The sequence below is a fragment of the Glandiceps talaboti genome, chromosome 15, assembly GCF_964340395.1.
Source record: "Glandiceps talaboti chromosome 15, keGlaTala1.1, whole genome shotgun sequence".
NCBI lineage: Eukaryota > Metazoa > Hemichordata > Enteropneusta > Spengelidae > Glandiceps > Glandiceps talaboti.
Window position 1 is genome coordinate 21,499,939 of NC_135563.1, and position 26,288 is coordinate 21,526,226.

General features: G+C 35.4%; 1 protein-coding gene across 1 annotated transcript; it reads right to left on the bottom strand.

Annotated features, from left to right (window-relative positions):
* Positions 1-1,420: 1,420 nt before the first annotated feature.
* Positions 1,421-21,512, bottom strand: LOC144446429 (ornithine aminotransferase, mitochondrial-like). Its single transcript, XM_078136188.1, has 8 exons — positions 21,425-21,512; positions 17,649-17,844; positions 17,078-17,302; positions 15,071-15,294; positions 9,506-9,628; positions 6,472-6,600; positions 5,986-6,244; positions 1,421-2,888 (listed from the first exon to the last, which is right to left on the bottom strand). The coding sequence occupies exons 2-8, from the start codon at positions 17,827-17,829 to the stop codon at positions 2,725-2,727; spliced, it is 1,305 nt and encodes a 434-aa protein (XP_077992314.1). The 5' UTR covers positions 17,830-17,844; positions 21,425-21,512; the 3' UTR covers positions 1,421-2,724.
* Between the last annotated feature and the right edge of the window lie 4,776 nt (positions 21,513-26,288).

Genomic DNA, 26,288 nt, shown 5'->3' on the forward strand with positions numbered 1-26,288 from the left:
ACCCATGTACAACCATAGTTTGTATCAGATCAACAGTTTACTAGTCACCTTATCAACAAGAGATCCATCTACACAACAATTCTGATCAATTGATAAAGAAATGTATTTTATTACACCTGGAAATGATTTTTAATAGATTAATTTCGAAGGCCGAATACTGGTAAACTGTTGTGTAGATAGAAGCAGACAATGCTTGCATCTATGCTAGTAACACTTGCCTGCACTGACTGAATATACTTATAAACAATAAACTACTTTGTGCACCACATATACACGGTCAGAATTTAAAAAAAAAAAAAAATGCATATATGACAAAAAAATCAAAACAGAACCTTCACCACACTTAATTACTACATACAAATATGTAATTACTCAAGGCTTTATCAATGGTGACTGTTGAGATGTTGATATGTATATGTATGTATGTATTTAAATTGGCAGTAACACATGATGAACAACACAATTGGAGAAATCTCCATGAAATAGTCAAACAAAATAGACTCATATTGGTTTAAGCTATCGATTTTAGAGTGTCCCCTCCAAGATCTATGGTTGTGTTGGGAATATTCCACACTAAGTATGTCTGTTTGTATCAAGACAATATGTCCTCACACTGGTGTCAGGTGATTGAGGTCATTATAGTCAAATCAAATATTGGGTGATTGAGGTCACTAGGGTCAAATTTAATGTCAGGTGACTGAGGTCATTAGGGTCAAATCTAATGTCAGGTGACTGAGGTCATTAGGGTCAAATCTAATGTCAGGTGAGGTCACTAGGATGATATAAGACTATCACTTTCACTATGACTATGTCATTGTGTTTTTGCTAAGGTTTGGAAACCCCGGTAACAAAGATGGAAACTCTGGTAATACTTTATATAGATTTCCAGGGTCACACCATAATGTTGATGGAATAACTATCAAGGGTAAAATAACTGATGAACTTACTGATTTTACCACACCTTAACATAAACACCACTACTAAATATTGATAATTATAATTATAATTCTACCCAGGGAAGACTGATGATGAAACAGGGTAAGTCAAGAACTACCCATCAACATTAAAGGAGGGGGTGGGGGTGAGGAGGGATGGGGATGTTCTGTAGTTGCCACAACCCCCTCCCTCTAGCCATACACGACTTAGATCAACAGAGGGGTGTTATGTATTCACCACAACTCCCTACCCCCTTATCAACTCCTCTCCTCTCTTTATACACACACAACTTACATCAATAGAGGGGTGTTCTGTAGTTGCCACAACCCCCTCTCCTCTTATCAATTTCTCCCCTCTATTTATACACACACAACTTACATCAATAGAGAAGTGTTCTGTAGTTGCCACAACCCCCTTCCATCTATTCATACACAACTTTAATAGATCAATCAAATCATAGAGATGAAATATCATTTAATGCTCAAATGATTAACTTTGAAGGTGTTGGCCTCCATTACAACTTTACAAGTTGACAAGACAGTATTCAATACTCAAGTTAGATATATGACACTTCAAGAAACTAAATCTACATAATAGAAAAAACACTATGTTAAGAATTAGACATTGTTAGACATAACTACAAGCAAACACTATTTAGTAATACAGTTTACCATGAACAGATCCTGGCAAAAATCCATTTATTGAATTGTGCTCTCATGATCTTTTCAGTGTTTTCATTTTAAGTTTCTTCACATATTTCATGAGAAGCACATGAAACGATTTTGTAGGTCATCATAAAATGTACAGTATGGCATCCACCAACTGACCCATTCTGTCAATGTCAGAGACATTCTTGGTAGAGGTAATACCATTGGTTGGATTTGTAGACTGTGTCTATCCAATGGTAGAGGTAATACCATTGGTTGGATTTGTAGACTGTGTCTATCCAATGGTAGAGGTTATACCATTGGTTGGGTTTGTAGACTGTGTCTCTCCAATGGTAGAGGTTATACCATTGGTTGAGTTTGTAGACTGTCTCTCCAATGGAAGAGGTGATATCATTGGTTGGGTTTGTAGACTGTGTCTCTCCAATGGAAGAGGTGACATCATTGGCTTATTTTGTAGACTATGTCTGTCCAATGGTAGAGCCAATACCATTGGTTGAATCTGTAGAAAGTGTCTAACCTGTGGTCAATTTGGGTACCAACTGATGGATGCTACACTGTATGCAAGAGTCATGGTAGTTATGGTAACAGATTATTTATTACATGTACAGCTTGGCTATACAGGATATGTTAACTCTTTCAGGAAATCATTCCAAAATATTTTGTTTGCCAATTTTTGTGTCATATGATCACATGATATATGTAAATATGTCAGTATTTCATTTGACAACTGAATATCATAAGTTTTATTTGTCTCCTTGCAAAAAATTTCTTCAAGAAATGAACAAATTAGTCAATTATTTTGTTTGGCAGGATTCCTACACCTCTCAAAGTTTCAATCTAATGAACTTGTCGTTGGAGAGAATCCACCTACTAGTAATTTTTATTGAGTTTAATAGGGTTCAACATGTCATAATTTTTATAAGTCTGTGTTTAATAAATCATGATTTCTGGTAAACAAGTTTCAAATGGCTTCTTTTTTTTGCACCTTTACTAACTTATGTGAATCATCATTAACATCTGGAGATGAACAAACAAAAACTGGAAACCTAAGACATACATTTCTTATTTTGGTTTATGAAGACAACCATGGATCTTTTACTGGCAAGATGTCTTGGATCCTTTACTGGTAAGATAAAATGGTTTTGTTGATGATTTCAATACACTCTTGCAGCTGGTCTTTGGTGATGTTGAGAGGGGGAGCAAAACGGATGATATCACCATGGGTTGGTTTGGCTAGGAGACCGTTGTCACGGAGACGCATGCATACCTTCCAAGCATCAAACTCTGAAAACAGAAACAAAGTATTCAAATTTTAGTGGTATAAACATGTACTCGTATATATTATTATTGCCCCCATAAATATGGGCTTTTGTCACTAGAGGATTGGATGGTAATTATCCACATGATACAAGGAGGGGGAATCAAATCCTACTCTCAAATGTCTACATCAGGGATGTATGATGAATATTTATATAATTCATGATAGAGGTGAATTAATCTCCTCTCTCAGAAGGTACTGAAATACACATATAAAACATTGCATGGTGTCCCATAGACTGTGAGTGTATATACACTACTGGAAGAAAAGAAGCTCTGTAACAGCACCTAGGCAACTCATGAGCATCCCGGGATGAACACATCTGGGCATGTGAGTCACATATGACGGTATTTTGAGTAATCTAGGGTCACATATGTATGTTTTGATAATGTTTCAGCATCGAGTGACTTCCTGACACGTTTATGAATTTCTGTATGTGTATATCACGTTTCCATGTAAGTTGTCTAAAATGTGAAAAAGTCCATTGTAGCTTGCAACAGTGTGTATGTGTGTATTTTGTGTGGTTGATGTGTTGATATGTTATATAGACATCTAACCTTTCATAAATGAAAATGGCTATTTTCTGAGGTTGCCATCTGCGTGATTGTGACAAAGTTACTTATTAATCATTTTCTTTACTTTCATGTCTTGCTCATACTGAAACATTTACCTAACATTACCTTCAATAATTCCCTAGGAATATGACAGAACCACATGACACGAGTGCAAGTGTGGCATTCTCAGGATATTTGCATGAGCGCTTGCAATGTTCTCTGTGTCCTCTATGAGCAGAGCGACTGAAAATGCAGCAGAAAACACTACAAACACAAGTAAAAATAGCCCTGAGTACCCACACTGGATCTAACATGGCATGGGGTTCTGTTATTATTATACATGTTTATTTGAAACGGCAAGTTTCTATAAAAATCATACAGCGAGATCACCTAATTTCATGTGTCGTGAACGATCATGTCCACATTTGCATATCATTTGCATACAGGTATGCAATAATGTTTTCCGTATTGTACTGCAGTGAAAATACTTCTAGTATGTGCGCACACCAGTGCAAGTAAACTCTGGTACATATGTAATAATAAATAGCATGTGTTATCTATTTTGCTTCGTACACAATCTTGTCCAATACATATGTACTTTACCATGTTGGTAAAGTCCTGTGCTGTGGTTGATGGAATGTCCAGTAGTGGACTTTACCATATTGGTGCAGTCATGTGCTATGGGTTGTTGGAATGTCCAGTAGTGGACTTTACCATATTGGTGCAATCATGTGCTATGGGTTGTTGGAATGTCGAGTAGTGAACAAAGAACACGTGCTGCCAATATTTCTTCCCTGTCACATTAACCAAGTCTTTGTTCCTTTCATTAGTTTTCTCAGATATTTTGAATGATTTAAAATTAGTTTGTGTCTCATTGACAACATTTCTTTGAATTTGAAGTTTAGACACTTTTTGAATTGCGATATTTTCTCAACACAAACGTTGCTCATGTACATAATACTATAAGACATCACACTTTCACCTGTTTCCTTCAGTGCCCACATTAATCTAGGTCAAGGGTCAAGGGTCAACTTCCACTTCCACTATTCAGACTTCTATGGAACTCAGAAAATGTCATAATTGGTCAACTCTGTATTTGCAAATGTTGAAGGTGAATTCAAAGCAACCTGGAAGACAGTATCTTGATAATTTTGCTTACCTTTATCTAAATCCGACAAACAATATATCCACACCTGCATCTACCCGAAATCCACATAAATACAACCTTCTCGCACACGTGAATTCAGATCAACCTGTTTCTCTCGATGGCAAGCAATTTCAATGTGAGAGCCCCTCAACAGTTTAACACCCTCGTTACTCATGCAACATGATAGCTTCTTTTTTTTCCACACAGGACTTGATATCAGTAGTCCAAAGCACATAGACCACTAAACATAGTATCTTGACTACCAAATTAGCAATAGTCCAGGGCACATAGACCACTGAACATATAGTATCTTGACTACCAAATTAGCAGTAGTCCAGGGCACATAGACCACTGAACATAATATCTTGACTACCAAATTAGCAGTAGTCCAGGGCACATAGACCACTGAACATTGCATCTAGACTACCAAATTAGCAGTAGTCCAGGGCACATAGACCACTAAACATTGCATCTAGACTACCAAATTAGCAGTAGTCCAGGGCACATAGACCACTGAACATAGTATGGCCTTTCCAAAATTTGCCATGGTGGCACTCTACTTCCTGTCTGTGTGTACCTTGGGGGTATACATGGTATAGGTAACTCACTTAATCATAGAGCACTGCTGCTTTCCTTGATGTCTGAACAATATGAAAAATATCCCTGCTTTACACTTCTACAGAATACCAAGGGACAAAGCTCTTTAAGAAACAGTACTATGAGGTAATGATACCCCCAATTTGAGCGAGGGCGCTGTATTCTCAATTTCCTGTTTGCAGTCTGGAATGTCTAACAGATCAATGGAAATCAATAGAAAATCGTAGCTGAAGCATTTCATTTGGTTAAGTCTGACCCCCCAATATGTACTTAGTTAAAAATGTGATATTAATGTCCATTAATGTTGATACCAGGAAATCACAACAATTGTTATTTGCTTCTATCTTAGCTTATCTAAAGTGAGCTCACCACAGAAATATTTTAACATTGAAAAGATTTAAGGAGTGTCAACCAATGTCAGAATTCTTATCAAGTTTGCGTGACATTGAAAGATTTCATAGAATACATACTTGTGACCATGACTGACAGATATGATAATTGTGATTATGCTGTCAATGGGTTAGGGTCAGATGTAAAACTTAAAAGTGATATGTAGGCAACTTATATGCTTTCATGAACAAAGGCTGTATCAACAACTGATAATTGTTACTTGTTTACACTGAATCAGTGAATGCCAAAATCTAGTACTAGTATGGACATAAGGCAAGACTACATTTTCTTATTCACAGTCATAATATGCAAAACACTTGCAATGTTTAAGTTATATTTATTATTGCATTGATAGTTTGTTATTTATTCTCTCACCTGGTGTTTCTTTGATAACAATGGCATTTAATAATCCCTTTCCTCTAACTTTAGTTACGACATTCTTGTCTAACTTATCCAGTTCACCACGTAAAAAGTGTCCAAGAGTCTCAGCATTTTCAGCCAGTTTTTCATCCTCCAAAACTTCCAGTGCTGCTATGGCAACCTTGCATCCAAGAGGGTTGCCACCGTATGTAGATCCATGTTCTCCAGGCAATATTGTCATCATGATTTCATCATCACATAAGACAGCTGACACCTACAAAGTATAGATCACAACTGTCACACATCACTAAATATCCGAGGCATACACCTCTTCCTCACATTTTCCACAAGTTATAAATTGGTCACTTGCCCACAACCAAACAGCATCTGTCTGTCTATCTGTCTGTCTGTCTGTCTGTCTGTCTGTCTGTCTGTCTGTCTGTCTGTCTGTCTGTCTGTCTGCCTCTCGAGTTACCCTGAGTGATATACATACATACTTACTGGATATAGACCTCCTGATAATGCTTTGCCTAAAATAACAATATCAGGACGAACATTTTCATGATCCACACAAAGTCTCTTTCCTGTTCTACAAAGACCAGTCTGAACTTCATCAGCAATGAACAATACCTACAAAGAAATAGGACAATTTACATGAACAATATACGTACACAGAAATTGGATAATTTACATAACCTGTGACAAAAGTCATAATCTTAAGACCAAAACATAAAACTGTAATTAACATATCATAATTTATGAAGAGGCACAATTTTTAATGTATATCAAAGTTTAAGAACACAAACCAAAAACAACCACATTGACTATAATTTGAACTACAGTAACTTTAAATTATTAGAAATCCAAGAACACAAACCAAAAACAACCACATTGACTATAATTTGAACTAAAGTAACTTCAAATTATTAGAAATCCATTAGGGTTATGATTTAATTATAATTATTATTTATTGATAAGTATTAAAGCTATAAATAAAAACCTGATATTTTCGTGTAGATAGATTTTTGTTACTGCGAGGTTAATAAACTTTGGTCTACATCTTATCAGAGATACATTAATCATATGATTTAGAGTAATGCATTCAAATAAATAATCAACAAAGATTTATCAGACTGGTTTTCACTCCTAAGTGATTACACATGTTCTGTTCTTAGCTCAGAACTAAAGGGTAATTAGTAATTATATCTCTCTATTTCTGTTAGTCTATAATATCTTGATAATACTTGAGAAGGGAAATTGTATCAAATGTTTACTTCTGGTCTTTCATTTATTAAATAATAATTTTTTTCAATTGTTTCATGTATTACGTATAATCTGTAATTTTCATTACATAGTGTTTTGATGATATTTGAGAGGGCTATCATATCAAAATGTGTACTTCTGGTTTTATATTTCAGTTATTACAATAACATAACGAAATAATTCATCTTTCAATTCTTTTACCTATTTCCATACCAGGTCCTGTAAAATTGCAATCTATAATTTTCATTATATGTATTAAATCGATAATATTTGAGAAAGGCAATCTTATAAAAGTGTCTACTTCTGGTGTTTCATTTGTGTTCCATCAATATCTTTTGTAGGCATTGATTCAATTGATTTAGACAAGCTGAGTGATTTTTACAATGACTACTAAAATCCATTAAAGTAGTCTTCTAAGTAGGTCATTGTTTTCATTTCAAGGTACAGTAATCTTCTACTTTCATTTCATTTCATTTCCGATAATATTCAGGAAAACAGGAAGTACCTGCATTTACATTCTCTCTACAAAATACAGAATGACCATATCTAATGTAATTCAATTTGTATTTGTCATTTGTATGTTGTATGTGTTTCACTTGATATGTCGTATATGTTTCACTTGTTATGTTGTATATGTTTCACTTGTTATGTTGTATATGTTTCACTTGATATGTTGTATGTGTTTCACTTTATACTATTTGCTTGGTAATTGTACTTGTTAATTCTATATTAGATGTGACTACATGCAGGTAAACCTTTCTATTCTTCTTTTGGTCAAACCTTACCAGCATGTCACAATTTAAAATAAAATACATTGATCACAAGTATTCATCTGAATTATTACATATGTATTATAATTGCTTGCACCAGTACACACTAATACTTGTGGTGTTTGGACTGCAGTGCAATACTTAAAACGTTATTGCATACCTGTATGCAAATGAGTGGCCGTTCATTGTGCATGACAGAACATGATATTCTATAAATGCTTTCATGATCACTATTTTCGAATGAATTTATAAATGCAGGGCACCTAATTGCTGTCATGACATAACATGTTACATGGTAGGAATTCTTAATTATCCATAGTCTAGACCAATCTTCACTGAACCATAAAATGGCAGAATAATTAACACTTTGTTCATGTACTCATGTAGACATTAATACCAGATGTGATCATATACTTCAAATGTAGACAGTGTTTTCTTGGCTCGCCACGGAAAACATCAGCTGTCTTGCATACAGATAGAGAATCTCAAATTGGACCAAATTGACTGAATGAAAGCGTGCTCAAAATAGCATTATAATGAAATCAATGTACTGTAAGATTCCTATCGCTATAGCAATGACACTCTCACCACCATTACCATGGTGACAGCACAGTTTTTATTTCATTTGTATAGCAAACATACGTATGTACAAGCAGTGCACATTGTAAATTGGTTTTACAAGTCAGATATAAAATGAGAAAACTAATGCAATGACAATCTAAGGCTGGTTTTGCATGATAATAACATTTGTGTGAAAAAATGTTCACGATTTTTTTCAACTAATAGGTATTCTGTGATGATTAACATGATCATGGTTTTCAAGACATCACTTACATTTATACTTTCAATGTCCTTTCAATGTCTTGGGACTGACTTCTATATATACATCTTCAAATTTCAAAGCACTTTTATATATCTTGCTTGATTACAGTACTATTACATATATCGCTATAGTAACCAACATGTCTAATAACTTAAAACATGTCATTATTATTGGAACTGATTTGGAATTAGGTAACGCAGTGTCTTTAAATTGTACATCATTTGTTGTATAATGTACCTGATGTTATTTCTAGGCACACTCTTTTCCTTGTAATTTGTTCTAATGAGTTTAGTCCTTACTGAACACTAGATTTAATTTGATTGTGTGTGTGTGCGTGCGTGTGTGTGTGTGTGTGTGTGTGTGTGTGTGTGTGTGTGTGTGTGTGTGTGTGTGTGTGAGCATCTGTATCAATGTGACATTGTGACATTCTCTGAGGACTCACTTGCAAATCATCTTGCATGTAACCCTTGTATAAATTCATAATATATTTGCAATTTTAATGATCTTACTGCTGTGTGTTTCTCTTTTCCATTTTTTTCCATTTCAAATTTGCCATAATGTACTCTTTTTTTTTTAAAACAGTGCATTACAAATGACTGGTACCCAAAGCCCTTTTCAATGAACCACATTTGACGAAAGTATGGACATGTTTCAAAACATACTAAATACCGGTACTTACATTATTTTTTGTACAGATATCCCTGACTCCCTTGAGATAACCTGGATCTGGAACCATTACTCCAGCTTCACCTTGAATTGGTTCCACCATAAATGCACATACATTAGGGTCACTGGTAGCTTCCTGGAAATAAGACAAGAAATTATATCAAGTTATATCAGATGTGTGGTAAGATGGAACTCAGTTTATGAAACGATCACATTACTTATGCTATCAAATTTCTTGACACAGACCACTGAAACAATTGTGCCAACATTGTAATAAATACATGCTATGGCAATAAAACTAAGTCTTCGTTGAACACATACTGAACGATAGTACAGAAGTATACTGAACATCAAGGTCAAAATCTAGTGATACCAAGATGGAAGGTCATCTCTGATAATATGGAGTTAGACACGAACTGAAAGGTCATTTCTGATAATATGGAGTTAGACACTTGAACTGAAAGGTCATCTCTGATAATATGGAGTTAGACACTTAAACTGAAAGGTCATCTCTGATAATATGGAGTTAGACACTTGAACTGAAAGGTCATCTCTGATAATATGGAGTTGGACACTTGAACTGAAAGGTCATCTCTGATAATATGGAGTTAGACACTTGAACTGAAAGGTCATCTCTGATAATATGGAGTTGGACACTTGAACTGAAAGGTCATCTCTGATAATATGGAGTTAGACACTTGAACTGAAAGGTCATCTCTGATAATATGGAGTTGGACACTTGAACTGAAAGGTCATCTCTGATAATATGGAGTTAGACACTTAAACTGAAAGGTCATCTCTGATAATATGGAGTTAGACACTTGAACTGAAAGGTCATTTCTGATAATATGGAGTTAGACACTTGAACTGAAAGGTCATTTCTGATAATTTGGAGTTAGACATTTGAACTGAAAGGTCATCTCTGATAATATGGAGTTAGACACGAACTGAAAGGTCACCTCTGATAATATGGAGTTAGACATTTGAACTGAAAGGTCATCTTTGATAACATGGAGATAGACACGAACTGAAAGGTCATCTCTGATAATATGGAGTTGGACACTTGAACTGAAACGTCACCTCTGATGATATGGAGTTAGACATTTGAACTGAAAGGTCATTTCTGATAATATGGAGTTAGACACGAACTGAAAGGTCATCTCTGATGATATGGAGTTAGACACTTGAACTGAAAGGTCATCTCTGATAATATAGTTAGACACTTGAACTGAAAGGTCATTTCTGATAATATAGAGTTAGACACTTGAACTGAAAGGACATCTTTGATAATATGGAGTTAGACACTTGAACTAAAAGGTCATCTCTGATGATATGGAGTTTAGACATTTGAACTGAAAGGTTATTTCTGATAATATGGAGTTAGACACTTGAACTAAAAGGTCATCTCTGATAATATGGAGTTAGACATTTGAACTGAAAGGTCATCTCTGATAATATAGTTAGACACTTGAACTGAAAGGTCATCTCTGATGATATGGAGTTAGACACTTGAACTGAAAGGTCATTTCTGATAATATAGAGTTAGACACTTGAACTGAAAGGTCATTTCTGATGATATGGAGTTAGACATTTGAACTGAAAGGTCGTCTTTGATAATATGGAGATAGACACTTGAACTGAAAGGTCATCTCTGATGATATGGAGATAGACACTTGAACTGAAAGGTCGTCTTTGATAATATGGAGATAGACACGAACTGAAAGGTCATCTCTGATAATATGGAGTTAGACACAAACTGAAAGGTTATTACTGATAATATGGAGTTAGACACTTGAACTAAAAGGTCATTTCTGATTATATGGAGTTAGACACAAACTGAAAGGTCATCTCTGATAATATGGAGATAGACAGTGTAAGACACAAACTGAAAGGTTATTTCTGATAATATAGTTAGACACTTGAACTGAAAGGTCATCTCTGATGATATGGAGTTAGACACGAACTGAAAGGTCATCTCTGATAATATAGTTAGACACGAACTGAAAAGTTATCTCTGATTATATAGTTAGACACTTGAACTGAAAGGTCGTCTTTGATAATATGGAGATAGACACTTGAACTGGGACACTGATTAATTGTGGATTTTATGCAAAAAAAAACATGGCCACAAGTTGGTCAAATTTGATCATATAGAAAATTTAGGAATGTACATATGCCCACAGTGACTATGTCACCTTTTTGTCAATTCTGAATGAAACCAGACTATGTATGTCAAAATTATGGTTGAACACGTACAAACGAAGGCATAGACAGACAGAACCCATTCTTATAGCCCCCTGGATTTTATCTATTTGGTCCCGGCTAACGAGAAAAGTAAATGCTGCAATCTTAATAGTTTTAATTCATACAATATACAGTGGGTAAACTGAAGCGAGGGCACTGCACATATGGATCTTGATATCAGCATAAAAATTTATTTGGTAAACATTTCACTTGTCATTATTTATATTTATTACCGTCAAAGTATGACAAGGTACCATACTTTATTTGGTTAGTGATTAATTTATAATAATTCAATATCAAAGATATATTTATATACATATATATATCATTTATGAATGTTTTTATATCTTGACACACAGGATGATGCAATCCAACCAACTACGGCATGATGCAATAACTGACTTTTCATTAAGCATCAGTTGGCTGTTGTTGTAACAGGACTTACACATAACTTGGAATACTGGTTTTTGTCAACTGTAATAACTTTCAGACTAATGTGGCAAAATCTAATTTTCAATCAAAACAAAACAAAAAACATAATTTCCTTACAAATTACATTGCTATTATCATTATAATATGTAAATTTTTCGGCAGCAAGCTGTACATATTTTTTCCAATGAAAATACTAGTCTTCATTATGTGTTTTTTGATGGTTTGGTTGACAGAGAGTTCCACTTTCCACAACAATAAGGAAAGTTTTGTTCCTGATCAACCAAAAAAATGTCCTCCCATGAGTACACCAGTATATAAATCAAAATTCAACATAACAGTATTCTGACCACAATGCATACAGCGTGATTTTATTTGCTATTTTGAAAACAAACTGCCTAAGCAATCATTTTGAGTAATAAATTTCAACTTCATCTGGTTTAGCTATAATTAGGATACTTTACTAACTTTTGATATGCCACAACAGCAAGTCAAAGTTCAAACACAAACCATGTCAGGGTTTACAGGTATGTAAAACTGACCTAGTTCCTGTTACTAATACAGTAATAATAAATCATTGATTGCTATACTAAAATGGGGACAGCATAACCTTGAGTAAATCATTTAAAGAGTTCAAACACTGTTTTCTGTATTTTGTGAAGAGTTCCCATATGGTACATACTGGGATGCTGGTCTATTACTTGCATAGACATTATACACTGTACACACTGGGACTGGTCTATAAATTGCATAGATTGTGTACACTCTACACACTGGGATGCTGGTCTATTACTTGCATAGACTTTATACACTGTATACACTGGGACAGGTCTATTACTTGTATAGACTATATACACTGCACACTGGGATTCTGGTCTATTACTTGCATAGACTTTATACACTGTATACACTGGGACAGGTCTATTACTTGTATAGACTATATACACTGCACACTGGGATTCTGGTCTATTACTTGTATACACTTTTTTACACTACACACTGGGACTCTGGTCTATTACTTGCATAGACTATATACACTGTATACACTGGGACGGGTCTATTACTTGTATAGACTATACACTGCACACTGGGATTCTGGTCTATTACTTGTATAGACTGTATACACTGTACACACTGGGACGCTGGTCTATTACTTGTATAGACTGTATACATACATGCAGCATACACCATAGCTCTGCTAATACTTTCTGTACTCTACACACTGTGGTCTTGCTGTATTAATTGTGACTAACTGCACTGTACAGGGATGTAGCTGAATTTAAAACTAGTTGGTTAAATGTGAAAAGTTGGTGGTAATATTTATAAGGAATGAAACCCAGTAATCTGTCCAACTGTGGAAATATACTGGTTGAAACAAAGAATTAGATAGAAAATTCTTGAAAAAGTAGCCGGTAAAACATTGCAGTGGAACCAGTTATTTTTGTTGGCTATGGCAGTCTCTCATCTACATCCCTGACTGTATAATACATTGTTACAATTTTACATCCAGGTCCTCATCTACACCATTGACTGGATAATACATTGTTACATCCAGGTGTTTGTAAGTTACTCTCTATATTATTATTGATCTCAATTTAGTACACTATGGACTTTGGTATTTCGGTTTGCTTCTGATAATAACAGAACGATGGAAAAGTGCTGAATCAGCAATTTGATGATTGCTGACTCATACTATTAGAATCTGAATTCTAACATAGAAATTAGAAAAGTGCAAAAAGGGGAATATTTATAAGACACAAGGCTGAAATCTACCCTACATGCCAAGACTGCTTAAATACAAAGTCTAAACTGCTTCGAAGAAAAAAGAAGTTTTTCAAGAGATAAATATGATAGAACAGAGTATGTAAAGTGTCAAAAAAATGTGTATTTACTAATCTGCAAAAAAAAATAAAAAATTAGGAAAAAAAAAAATTTGCGTCGTCGTACCACTTTAGAAAGTTTACCCTGATCAGAACCAGATAATTTTTTATTTTTGGCCTAATCATTCAACCATTCATTCAGTGCTGGTGGCCTTATTTATAAGATACATTTAATCTTGTTGGACAAACAGTGTCTAGAATAATTCATTTTGTGCACGTCTACTTAACCACAGTTGACTTGGTTGAAATCTCAAAACTGTGAATTTATAAAGATTAATAGTAAGAATAATAAGGTTAATAAGATTAATACAAAAACGGCATTGGAATAGGTTGAGCTTGTAAGTATTTTACTCGGGTGAAATTAGTTACATCAAATATCAATCAAACTGATCCATTATAATGTTAATGTTGATGCCTAACTTTATCTTTTGGCATTGTTTAAGAATTGTATAGTTGTTAGCATAGAGGTTATTCAATACATATACCAAATCATGTCACTGACTCATTTACATGTTATGGCTGAATATCAGCTTTGTGTTCTGCCAATAGCAATTTGATATTTAGGAAGGCTTCAGTGTGATATTCATCTACTAAACCTCAGAGTAACAACTTTGATCAGATAAAATAGAGTGTATAAATTAGTATTATGCTAAAAATACTAGGAAATATCTCCTGAGATTCTGACTAAGAATATGATGACAGTAAAGTGACATATAACCTTCACAGAAACAACTACTTCAAATTGATAATTTTTTTCTCAACTAACACTTCAAAATGTTATACATGTACTCAATTATACATTAACAAATACTCAAGGTGAAAACAAGTTTGACTTTTCTGTAGTATCCTTACACAATATGTGTACTCACTTTGTTATCTGAAAACAGTTTGTGCCAATACAATATATAAAAACAAATTTCATGAACTTTTCTGTTTCATTCATGTACAAAATATGTACAATGTATTTTTATGTGTATATAATACTATTTTTGATAGAAGAATATATAGAAAATAAATCCACTTACATCCAATGCCTTCAAATCATTGTATGGAATAATTTCAAGTCCTGGCATGTAAGGTCCGTAATGATCATATGCAGATGGATCGGTTGAACTGGACACTGCAGCCAAAGTACGACCCCAGAAATTGTTAGCAGCAAAGAGAATTTTGGCTTGGTTTTTGGGTACCTTCTTGACTTTATAAGCCCACTTCCTTGCAAGTTTACATGCAGTTTCTCCTCCCTCCACACCTTCGAAGACCAAAATAGAAAATTAATTATTAAAAATAAAATGTATGACTAGTCATCATAATAAGGAATATGAAGAATAGTTACAAATTCATTGCAGTGTCATCTCATCCATTATATGCTCAATGATAATATGAATGAAATGTCAGCCAGAACATTGCTAGTTTCACTGGTTTTTATATATATGTGATGTGTCAACTGACATCTAGTATAAGTGATGTGAGCCAATGAGAGTGCATCTAGTTAACATAAAAAGAGGATTAGCCAATCACAAAGAGGTAAATTTTTTGATTGATTCTGATCATTCAACTATGATTCAGCATTCTACACATGACATCACAGTACATGTATGTATTAAATAGGAAGACCCATTACTACATAAATAGTGATACAACTTTGGGTTTGATCACTAAATTGTTGGGCAAATTAAAGAGTATGGTGATCAAAATCATCCAAAAACTGAGACGGGTTCTATGTCAAATTTAGGACAAATAAAGCAAATCAAAGACAGGACAATTATTTGAATTGAACAGGACATTAATGACAACAATAAAACAAGTCGTTTTATGATAGGGCAAATTTTATTGTTCGTAAATTTAGTCATTGCTCCAAGAAGGTGAAATGTACACTTTTTAGAAGTTTTTTATACAATGTATATTGTTTAAATGTTTGGTGTAACTATAGTACTAGGATGATGCATACTTTAAAAGTGGCATATAACAACACAATGAGATTAGTATTTGACCTAAGAGGTGCAGTCAGCATTAGTAATATCTGTGTATCCAGTGATATTTTGAATTTTTCATCGCTCCACCGAAAGTTGCTGTATACATTTAACAGACGTATTGTTGAGAGTCACAATACTTTAATTCGAATCTGCATAGACTCTGATGCATACTTTCGTTCAAACTTTTGGAGAAAGTATAGGATTGTCATGTATACTACAAGATAGTTGCTAGTTTAATATTATTTTATCTGTCTCATTCTTTGTGTTTGTATGTTTCTTATATTTTTATGGGACATCTTGCTGGCCTGAATTAAAGTAATAATAATAATAATAATAAGGCTTAAGCTACAAAGCATTGTTATTAGCAAACACAAGAATAAGTCAACCTTCTACCAATGACCCACCAGGGGACCACTAATATTGGTTTTAGAATGACATGCTCATACCAGATACAACACAACCTGGTTGATTTTACAAATAAATAGTTCCCTGTATTAGTACAAGTACTATGTATAGAACCTGGTTATCAGTAAATAAGTACTATGCACTGGTAACTCTGGTTGACTGTATCCAATGACAGTAAGAAAGCATGGCAAACATATCATTGTGTCAGTGCAGTAAGGCCGTATCATAAAATCTGCCTATACAATTGCATAGCAGATACAACCTTTCTGCACTGACTCAATGATATATAATCACTGGGGATGACTAATCAATATTGGAACAGAAACATTGAAACTAGGTCCGGTCAGGTCAGGTCAGGTCAAGTTACCTCTATGTATGTCTGATGAAATAATGGGTCATTCTTATCTACAACACCTGGAGTAGGAAAGTATTTTATGACATATCACAGTATTACTTGTTTGTGGATATCAATGTAGGTTACCTTCACCCGATCAAATATTAGCTAATACTTCTATACCTGGAGAAGAAAACTTTGCTGTTTATGGACATCAGAATATTTCACAAATGGTGTTACTTTGTGCCAAGTGTCTTAATGTACTCTTAGCTTTTACTTGAATTACAGAGGACTTGTAATTTTACCACATAGTTTCTCACCTGTATTCATTGGTAGTACTTTATCATATCCAAACAACTTTGTAACATACTCTTCATACTCTCCTAGTACATCATTATAGAAAGCCCTGGATGTCAAAGTTAATTTAGCAGCTTGGTCTTGTAAAACTTTCACTAGCTTAGGATGGCAGTGACCTTGATTGACAGCACTGTATGCACTCAGGAAATCATAATATCGCTTTCCCTCCACGTCCCATACAAATACACCTGTTGGTAGAGAATCAGAGAAAATTGCATACAGACTCATATGTTCCTGCTTTTTATTTTAAGAGTGGTTTTTGTCCTTACCACTTATATTTCTTTGTCATATTTAGTCAATGGAAAGTGCTCTATATTTAAGTTCTTCATATCATTTGCTATTATAGCATTGCTACCCTTTCTCATTGCACCCACACTAAATGAATTTACATTATTAGACTGTGGCCCTTGAATATTCAGCAAAAAATGATCTTTACAGTGTTGTAAAAACACAGCAAATCCTTGAGGCACAATACAGCATATGGTGTTGTATCACAGTAAAAATATGTTGTTAGCTTGTCAGAATGACACATACCTTCACCCTTAGCTAATGCAACTGGTATTGGAGCATAGTTGTGAGCACCATAAGTTTTCTCTCGATGAAACACCTCTTCTGGTGTGAGTTTTTGTACTGCAGCAGCTGCTGGGTTAGTACTCTGACTTCGGACTATCAGAGGAGCAACTTGGCGTACTTTCTGACTCAGTCGGGATAACATCTTTTATACTTTGATCTGACGATTTGACAGAACAATAATAAAGAAATCATTTTGTTTCATCTAAAATATATGGCAAACTACACTATTACACATTTCATTCATTCCCTCAGTCATTCAAGATTGTATACAAATTTTACTTTCTGTGAAATAATTAATTATTGCATTATAATTTGGTAAAAAGAGAGAAAAGTTGTTTAAGCTTACTGTTAGTGATATGCATGTTTATTATCATGACTTATACTTCCAGTGAAATTACAGAAAGATAAACTATTATTGGATAGAAACCTTTTCTTCTAAAGTAAATTTTGAGGTATACCCATTTGGTGCAGTACAAAGTTTTTAAATTTATTTTGTAAGTTTTATATTAATATATGTTGTGTTGTCATGGGTGTGAATCATTTTTGTATCACTGCTATTTCAGCAGTTCACCTAAGACATTGACACGTGAAGAGAGATCGAGCATGAAGCTGGCCATATACTGACCCCCTGGTTATTGTACTGTACCACCAAACAATGTCTGAGACTGAACACATCACTCTGGTTGGCCATGTGGAACATTGACATGCAAATGAGGTTGTCGTACGTTACATTGCTGCAGTATCCTCAGAAAAATACAAGGCCAGCTGTCGTTATATAACAACTGTACAACAACAACACAGTCTTGCAAACAACCTTTCAAGTAACATCTTGGTTTTGAGATTATAACTGTGACAGTCATAACGTTAATCATATCAGTAGTGACCTTAAAAGTTAGAACTCGTGTTGTTTGCGTGCATGGTGCGCGCATATATCCATACGCTGTTGGTTCAATAAAGATCTCGGCTCAAAAACACGGCGTAAAAGAAGTCGGGGTCGCAAAACCTAACCATTAGTAATCCGTGGGGAGACAACTGTCAGTCTGGGCAATGTGCTCATATTACTCTAACATCTCGACTTTGAAACACGCGATGGGCTAGCAAAATACGACATCAACGTTTTGATGACAACTACGGCCGGTCGCACTGGCACTGATAGGACATGCAGCGGTATGTCCACATACAAAGCCTCCCCGAATGACAGAAATTGAGAAAATGATAGTGATATATATATATTGACAGCGGACCAATTTCGACTGTCCAAGCGGTGATAACTAATGCTATTTGTTAACATGTATGTCAGACGGTATCCAGTCAAAACGTCCCCGGGTCAAAACGTCCCCGGTTTCCATAAGTCAAAACGTCCCCGGGTCAAAACGTCCCCACGTCAAAACGTCCCCGTCTTTCCATTTTCCTTGACCCAAACTATTTGTGTGTGAGTGTGTGTGTGTGTGTGTGTGTGTGTGTGTGTGTGTGTGTGTGTGTGTGTGTGTTACATTATATCCTTATTTCTTACTATTTCTTACATCACAATACAGTAATGTGACTGCGTACCCACCTCAGGTGGAATCCCGACGTTACGTAGATGTATGGAGATCATTCAAATCGAAATATAGTAACGTCGGGATTCCAGACTAAGCAGAGGGACTCTTCGTATTTTCTATTTCATTAAAAAAAAGGCCGAGTCTGCTGATAAGCGCTTGTCACTAGAACAATATGCTGCTGACAAGCGTGACCTTTGACACCCATTATGATGTGTTTTGGCGTCAAGTGTAAAACGTTCTTATTACCCTTGAAATTGATTGCACTTTATCACTTTATCAAACACCATCAGTTCTTAAAACTGTTAATTTACGTGTGATAGCTCCTGTTTTATCCAACAACCGCGAAGTCCGCCGCGTACACACATGTACACTTCACCGCCATGGCCATGGCCGCGTATGTGATGTAGTACTACGTGCAACGTGTAAACAGTAAAGGTAATTAATCTAAAACAACTAAAGTTTGTTGCATCAATAACATTCATTATTGTGAAGGACAGGTAAAATGCGTATAGTTTTTGTGGTGTTGCGTGGTCTTTTTACTTGTTTTATCCCATGTGCAGTGATGGCCTCAAAGTAATGACATTTGACCTGAACAGCTCGACGACAGCTCACCGGCCGCGCAAGTTTAAACGCCGAATCGTGAAATAAACATTAAATCTCAAGTACTATTAAAGCTGGGGTGAGAAACTTGAAACTACTACAGGAAAACGACACGGTGACGGTATTACTCCATTCCGGGACTTAATTGTGTCAAAGGTACGGGTCAGTACTAGCGCACATGTTGACGTCGACCAGGCTGTAGTACACACGTACGCTCGGCGCTTGTGAAACGCTGTTGATCGGCTTACTTTGCAGTTTATCGATATTGAATGTTCAAACGGGGAAGTACTCACTCGCACTGCTGTTCCAAATCGTCAGTCTATTTCATTAAAGACTATAACGTTGAATTAGCCGACCAACTAGTTTCTTCTCAAACCATCTCTTCTACGAGGTACCGTACCGACTTGAATTGTGTTGAGTAGAACTCACAACGAAACATACGTATCTGGTTCAACGAACGCCAAGCTAACCACTTGGTTGATTTTATTACATGACCAATCTCCGTCTCCGCCTCTCCTCTCGAGATGGGCTAAAAACCCAACTTAAATACATTTCAAAGTTTACACAAAATCTCTATTCTTAGAGTATGACGTATTCTTAAGTCTTATGATGAAAGACATCATCCGAGATCTAATATCCAATCACCTTCCCTAGATTAGTAATACAAGTTCATATCTCAAAGACCATAAAATAGTCATGTCATAATAAAACTTATTGACAATTCAATCGTACCTGGTACAAACAACTCAGAAACACCCCATGTAGAGATGTCAAAGACCTATGTTGTTACGCAACGGAATGTCACTGTTTGTACAAAGTTTAAATGCTTTTTGACTTCAATTTAGAGTTCATAATGAAAATATACCAAAATGTCCTGAATGAATATATTTTAGATCTGTGACTCGTAACACTTGTCACGAGAACAATATGCTGCTGACAAGCGCTTGTCACCAGACACTCCGTAAAAAAAATGGAGTGTCTATTGACACGCGCGCGTCAATAGCAAATAAGTATATACATATATTTGCTATTGACACGCAAGACTTTTACAATCTAAATTACTTGGCAATGAATGGATATGTATAAATATTCATGTCTACGTGGGTGAACGCCATCCAATTTTTATGAAAATGAGCATGTAAATCACGAACAGAAAATGGTTCGGAATATGGGCATCGATACTTGACCGTGTTTTAGGGAAGGAACGGAAACTGTTACACAGTCAAGTCTCTTGGTTAAATTTTGGTCATACCCGAGGACGTTTTGACCCGGGGACGTTTTGACCCGGGGACGTTTTGGTCATACCCGGGGACGTTTTGACCCGGGGACGTTATGACTGGTAAGCTGTCAGACCATTAGAAATTAGACAATAATTGAAAGCACAGACCTTGCATTGCACCATGGAGGTGGTTATACGCATGCGAGCATATGGCATAGCTCGATCTCCGTGCTCTCACAGACTTGCAACTGAAAACACTTTCTCAGTTCTTGCGTCAATTCCGACAACTTTTGTAAATCTCAAATTACTATTTTAGAACAAGTGAAACCATAAACACGCACTTGGCCAAGAAATGTCATGATGTGTTTTCAACCTACCTGTTTTAGCGCCAAAGGTCGCCGATCTTATGATGTTGACGTTTGTGCACACACTGAAAATAACTGTGAAGGACACGTTATGGAAAACGGTAACCGGAAGCTATTCAAAGTTGTTTCGCGAATGATTGAGGGCGTTATCAGCCGGAATCTCTGGAGAAAGTTCCAATACATCGTTCCAATAAAGTAATAATGGTTAGGCCTACATGTATGGGAAGCCGTTCAGGCTTAGTTTGTAAGTACGAAAAATATAAAATACTATAGCTAAAATAAAAAAATACTTTTGGCCTGAACGGCTTCCCATAAACAGCTGCAATACCTAAAAGTTGAAATCCTAACAGATTGAAAGAAAACATAGAGGTGGGTATTTGCAGATTATGAACACTTTCAACTATGGGAAGCCGTTCAGGCCAAAATTATTTTTTTATTTTTGCTATAGTATTTTATATTTTTCGTACTTACAAACTAATTTTAACAGTTTATGTACTTTTATTCCATGTTCACATTATTTCAATTGAAATAAGTTTTCATTTATTTGAGAATATTGTTTTATTTTTCGTCAAACCAGAATTATTTTAAGGATTATATATAATTGAAAGTCAAAATATATTTTTGTTAAAGTTATTTTATTTCATTTTTTAAATCTAAAAAAAAAAATTTCAACTTTTTTTTTTTTCTTCCCAACTTTTTTTTTTTTGGGCCGAGTCTGCTGACCAGCGCCTGTCACGAGTACGTCGTGCTCGTGACAGGCATGTCCTTCGACATCCATTACGACGTGTTTCGGCGTCAAATACACCTTCTCATTATCTTCGAAATTGGTCGCTCAAACATTATATCAGATCTCAAAACTGTTAATTTACGTGTGATAGTATCTGTTTTTTCCAACAACCGCGACTTCAGCCGCGTACACACATGTGTACACCGTCACGTTAAGGTTATCGACCGCATGTATGATGTATTACATGATGTTACGTAGGACACGATCCATGTGCAAAGGGTATAGGTAGTTAATCTAAAACAACTAAAGTTTGTTGCATCAATAACAATTACATTCATTATTGTGAAACTGACCAGAATTGAAATAAGATGGTACACTATACTGTGAGCGTGAGCAAAACAGCTTTAGGAACAAAAACGTGAGGAAAAGCGAACGCGTATTTCCAATGGGTCAGTCAGGTACTACTTCTTGTACGAGCGCACATATTGACGTCGACCTGCTGTATTACATATCAACCTAAACCAGCTATTATCGCCTTGTTATCATTGTTGTTGTTGTTGTTGTTGTTGTTGTTGTTGTTGTAAAGATTCAGTTTACTTCATCGTACATTGTAGTATACATTCTCTCGGTGTTCTGAGTACACATGCAAAGTTGAGAACAACACGTCTACGTATGTAATACAGCAGGTCGACGTCAACATGTGCGCTCGTACTAGAACTTAGAAGTACCTGACTGACCCATTGGAAATACCTTTACCCGTTGCACATGGATCGTACGCGGCTGAAGTCGCGGTTGTTGGAAAAAAACAGATACTATCACGTCAATTAACAGTTTTGAGATCTGATATAATGTTTGAGCGATCAATTTCGAAGGTAATAAGAACGTGATGTCAAAGGTCACGCCTCGTACTCGTGACAGGCGCCTGGTACGAGCACGACGTGCTCTGCACCGGCGCCTGTCAGCAGACTCGGCCAAAAAAAAAAGTTGGGAAAGAAAAAAATAAAGTTGAAAATTTAAAAAAAAAATAATTTAAAAAATAAAATAAAAAACTTTAACAAAAAATATATTTTGACTTTCAATTATATATAATCCTTAAAAAAATTCTGGTTTGACGAAAAGTAAAACAATACTCTCAAATAAATGAAAACTTATTTCAATTAAAATAATGTGAACATGGAATAAAAGTACATAAACTGTTAAAATTAGTTTGTAAGTACGAAAAATATAAAATACTACAGATAAAATAAAAAAATATTTTTGGCCTGAACTATGGGAAGCCGTTCAGGCCAAAAGTATTTTTTTATTTTAGCTATAGTATTTTATATTTTTCGTACTTACAAACTAATTTTAACCGTTTATGTACTTTTATTCCATGGTTACATTATTTTAATTGAAATAAGTTTTCATTTATTTGAGAATGTTGTTTTATTTTTCGTCAAACCAGAATTTTTTAAAGGATTATATATAATTGAAAGTCAAAATATATTTTTTGTTAAAGTTATTTTATTTTATTCTTTTAATTTCAAAAAAAAATTTCAACTTTTTTTTTTTCTTCCCAACTTTTTTTTTTTTGGCCGAGTCTGCTGACAGGCGCCGGTGCAGAACACGTCGTGCTTGTACCCGGCGCCAGTCACGAGTACGAGGCGTGACCTTTGACATCCATGGCATTACGTACACGTTCTTATTACCTTCGAAATTGATCGCTCAAACATTATATCAGATCTCAAAACTCTTAATTTACGTGTGATAGTATCTGTTTTTTCCAACAACCGCGACTTCAGCCGCGTACGATCCATGTGCAACGGGTAAAGGTATTTCCAAACGGTCAGTACGTGTAGACTGTCGACAGTCGCTCGCGCCTTTTTCCCCCTACGTTTTATCTAAACTCCGATCCGGCGCAACACTAGTCTAATCGCAAACTGATATCGAGGGCCGAAGGCCCGAGTGATCGAGCAATTCGGCCCTCGAAATCAATTTGCAATTATACTAGTGTTGCGCCGGACCGGAGTTTAGATAAAACGTAGGAAAAAAAAGGCGCGAGCGACTGTCGACAGTCTAGTAGACGTGTTGTTCTTAACTTTTCATGATATATGCATGTGTACTCAAGGAGAATGTATACTACAATGTACGATGAAGTAAACTGAATCTTTACAACAACAACAACAACGACGACGACGACGACGACGACGACGATGATGATGATAACAAGGCGATAAAAGCTGGTTTAGGTTGATATGTAATACAGCAGGTCGACGTCAACATGTGCACTCGCACAAGAAGTAGTACCTGACTGACCCATTGGAAATACGCGTTCGTTTTCCTCGCGTTTTTGTTCCTAAAGCTGTTTTGCTCACGCTCACATTATAGTGTACCATCTTATTTCAATTCTGGTCAGTTTCACAATAATGAATGTAATTGTTATTGATGCAACAAACTTTAGTTGTTTTAGATTAACTACCATTACCCTTTGCACATGGATCGTGTCGTGTCCTACGTACTACATCATGTAATACATCATACATGCGGTCATAACCTTAACGTGACGGTGTACACATGTATGTACGCGGCTGAAGTCGCGGTTGTTGGAAAAAACAGATACTATCACACGTAAATTAACAGTTTTGAGATCTAATATAATGTTTGAGCGACCAATTTCGAAGGTAATGAGAAGGTGTATTTGACGCCGAAACACGTCGTAATGGATGTCGAAGGACATGCCTGTCACGAGCACGACGTACTCGTGACAGGCGCTGGTCATCAGACTCGGCCAAAAAAAAAAAAAGTTGGGAAGAAAAAAAAAAAAAAAGTTGAAATTTTTTTTTTTAAATTAAACAATAAAATAAAAAACTTTAACAAAAAATATATTTTGACTTTCAATTATATATAATCCTTAAAATAATTCTGGTTTGACGAAAAATAAAACAATATTCTCAAATAAATGCAAACTTATTTCAATTAAAATAATGTGAACATGGAATAAAAGTACATAAACTGTTAAAATTAGTTTGTAAGTACGAAAAATATAAAATACTATAGCAAAAATAAAAAAAATACTTTTGGCCTGAACGGCTTCCCATACTGAACGGCTTCCCATATTCAACTTCATGTCTTCATATGTTTGTAATTAATAGTTGATTGGAATATTCACACGGTGTGTTGGCATTCCTGTTAATCATTAATTAAACGCGTTTGTAAGTGGTGTACTGAACGACGTTTGTAAGGAAGGGGTGTACTGAACGACGTTTGTAAGGAAGGGGTGTACTGAACGACGTTTGTAAGGGGTGTACTCAGTGAACGACGTTTGTAAGGGTTGTACTGAACGACGTTTGTAAGGGTTCAAGTGTACTGAACGACATTTGTAAGGAAGAGGTTACTGAACGACGTTTGCAAGGGGTGTACTGAACGACGTTTGTAAGGAAGGGGTGTGCTGAACGACGTGTGTAAGGAAGGGGTGTACTGAACGACGTTTGTAAGGGGTGACGGCATTCAACGACGTTTGTTAGGGGTGTACTCCTTAATTTCTGTCCAGTACCTAATACATCAACACCGTCCTTTTATGGCAGGTATTTGACTTTATACTGTCTACAAAAGATATGGGTGACATTGATGGTTTGAACAGAGATATGAACACTGCAATGAAACGGTAAATAACAAAATCTCGAGTATCAAGTTATTAGATTATACACAAATACAAACAAGTAAACAAATCCCTTGACAAAATAACATTTCAACTTATCAAATAATGTAACAATTATCTTTGACATTTATTATTAAATTTGACACTTAAAAATGCCAGCGGCAGTCACAAAGCACAGCCCTCATTACTTTGAATAATGGTCAAATTTATTGACGCAATTAATTATCTACATTAATTTAGAGGTTCACGTTTTACTTCCCCTGCATGTAAGTAAAAACCAACATATGGACGGAATAATACGTAAAAAGTGGAAAATATATTTTCTCCATTAATCTGTATTCATTCTTTTATCTTACAGACCTGCAGATGATGTACATTTTCCCTACAAATCACCAAGTGACTTTAAGTAGTTGGTGCTGCATGCTGTGATAATAAACTTAAATGCTAATCATCAAAAAATAGCGTAAAATTGAAATAAAATAAAATAGCAATCGAATTGCTTCAATGAGAGC

Bases quoted from the DNA above. Each gene is read 5' to 3' on its own strand.
- LOC144446429 (XM_078136188.1), bottom strand. From the start codon at position 17,829: ATGTTATCCCGACTGAGTCAGAAAGTACGCCAAGTTGCTCCTCTGATA. The intron at 17,303-17,648 runs GTATGTGTCATT...CTCTACCAACAG, and splicing joins TGCATTAGCTAAGGGTGAAG to GTGTATTTGTATGGGACGTG. The intron at 6,601-9,505 runs GTAAGTACCGGT...ATTTCTTTGTAG, and splicing joins ATATCTGTACAAAAAATAAT to GTATTGTTCATTGCTGATGA.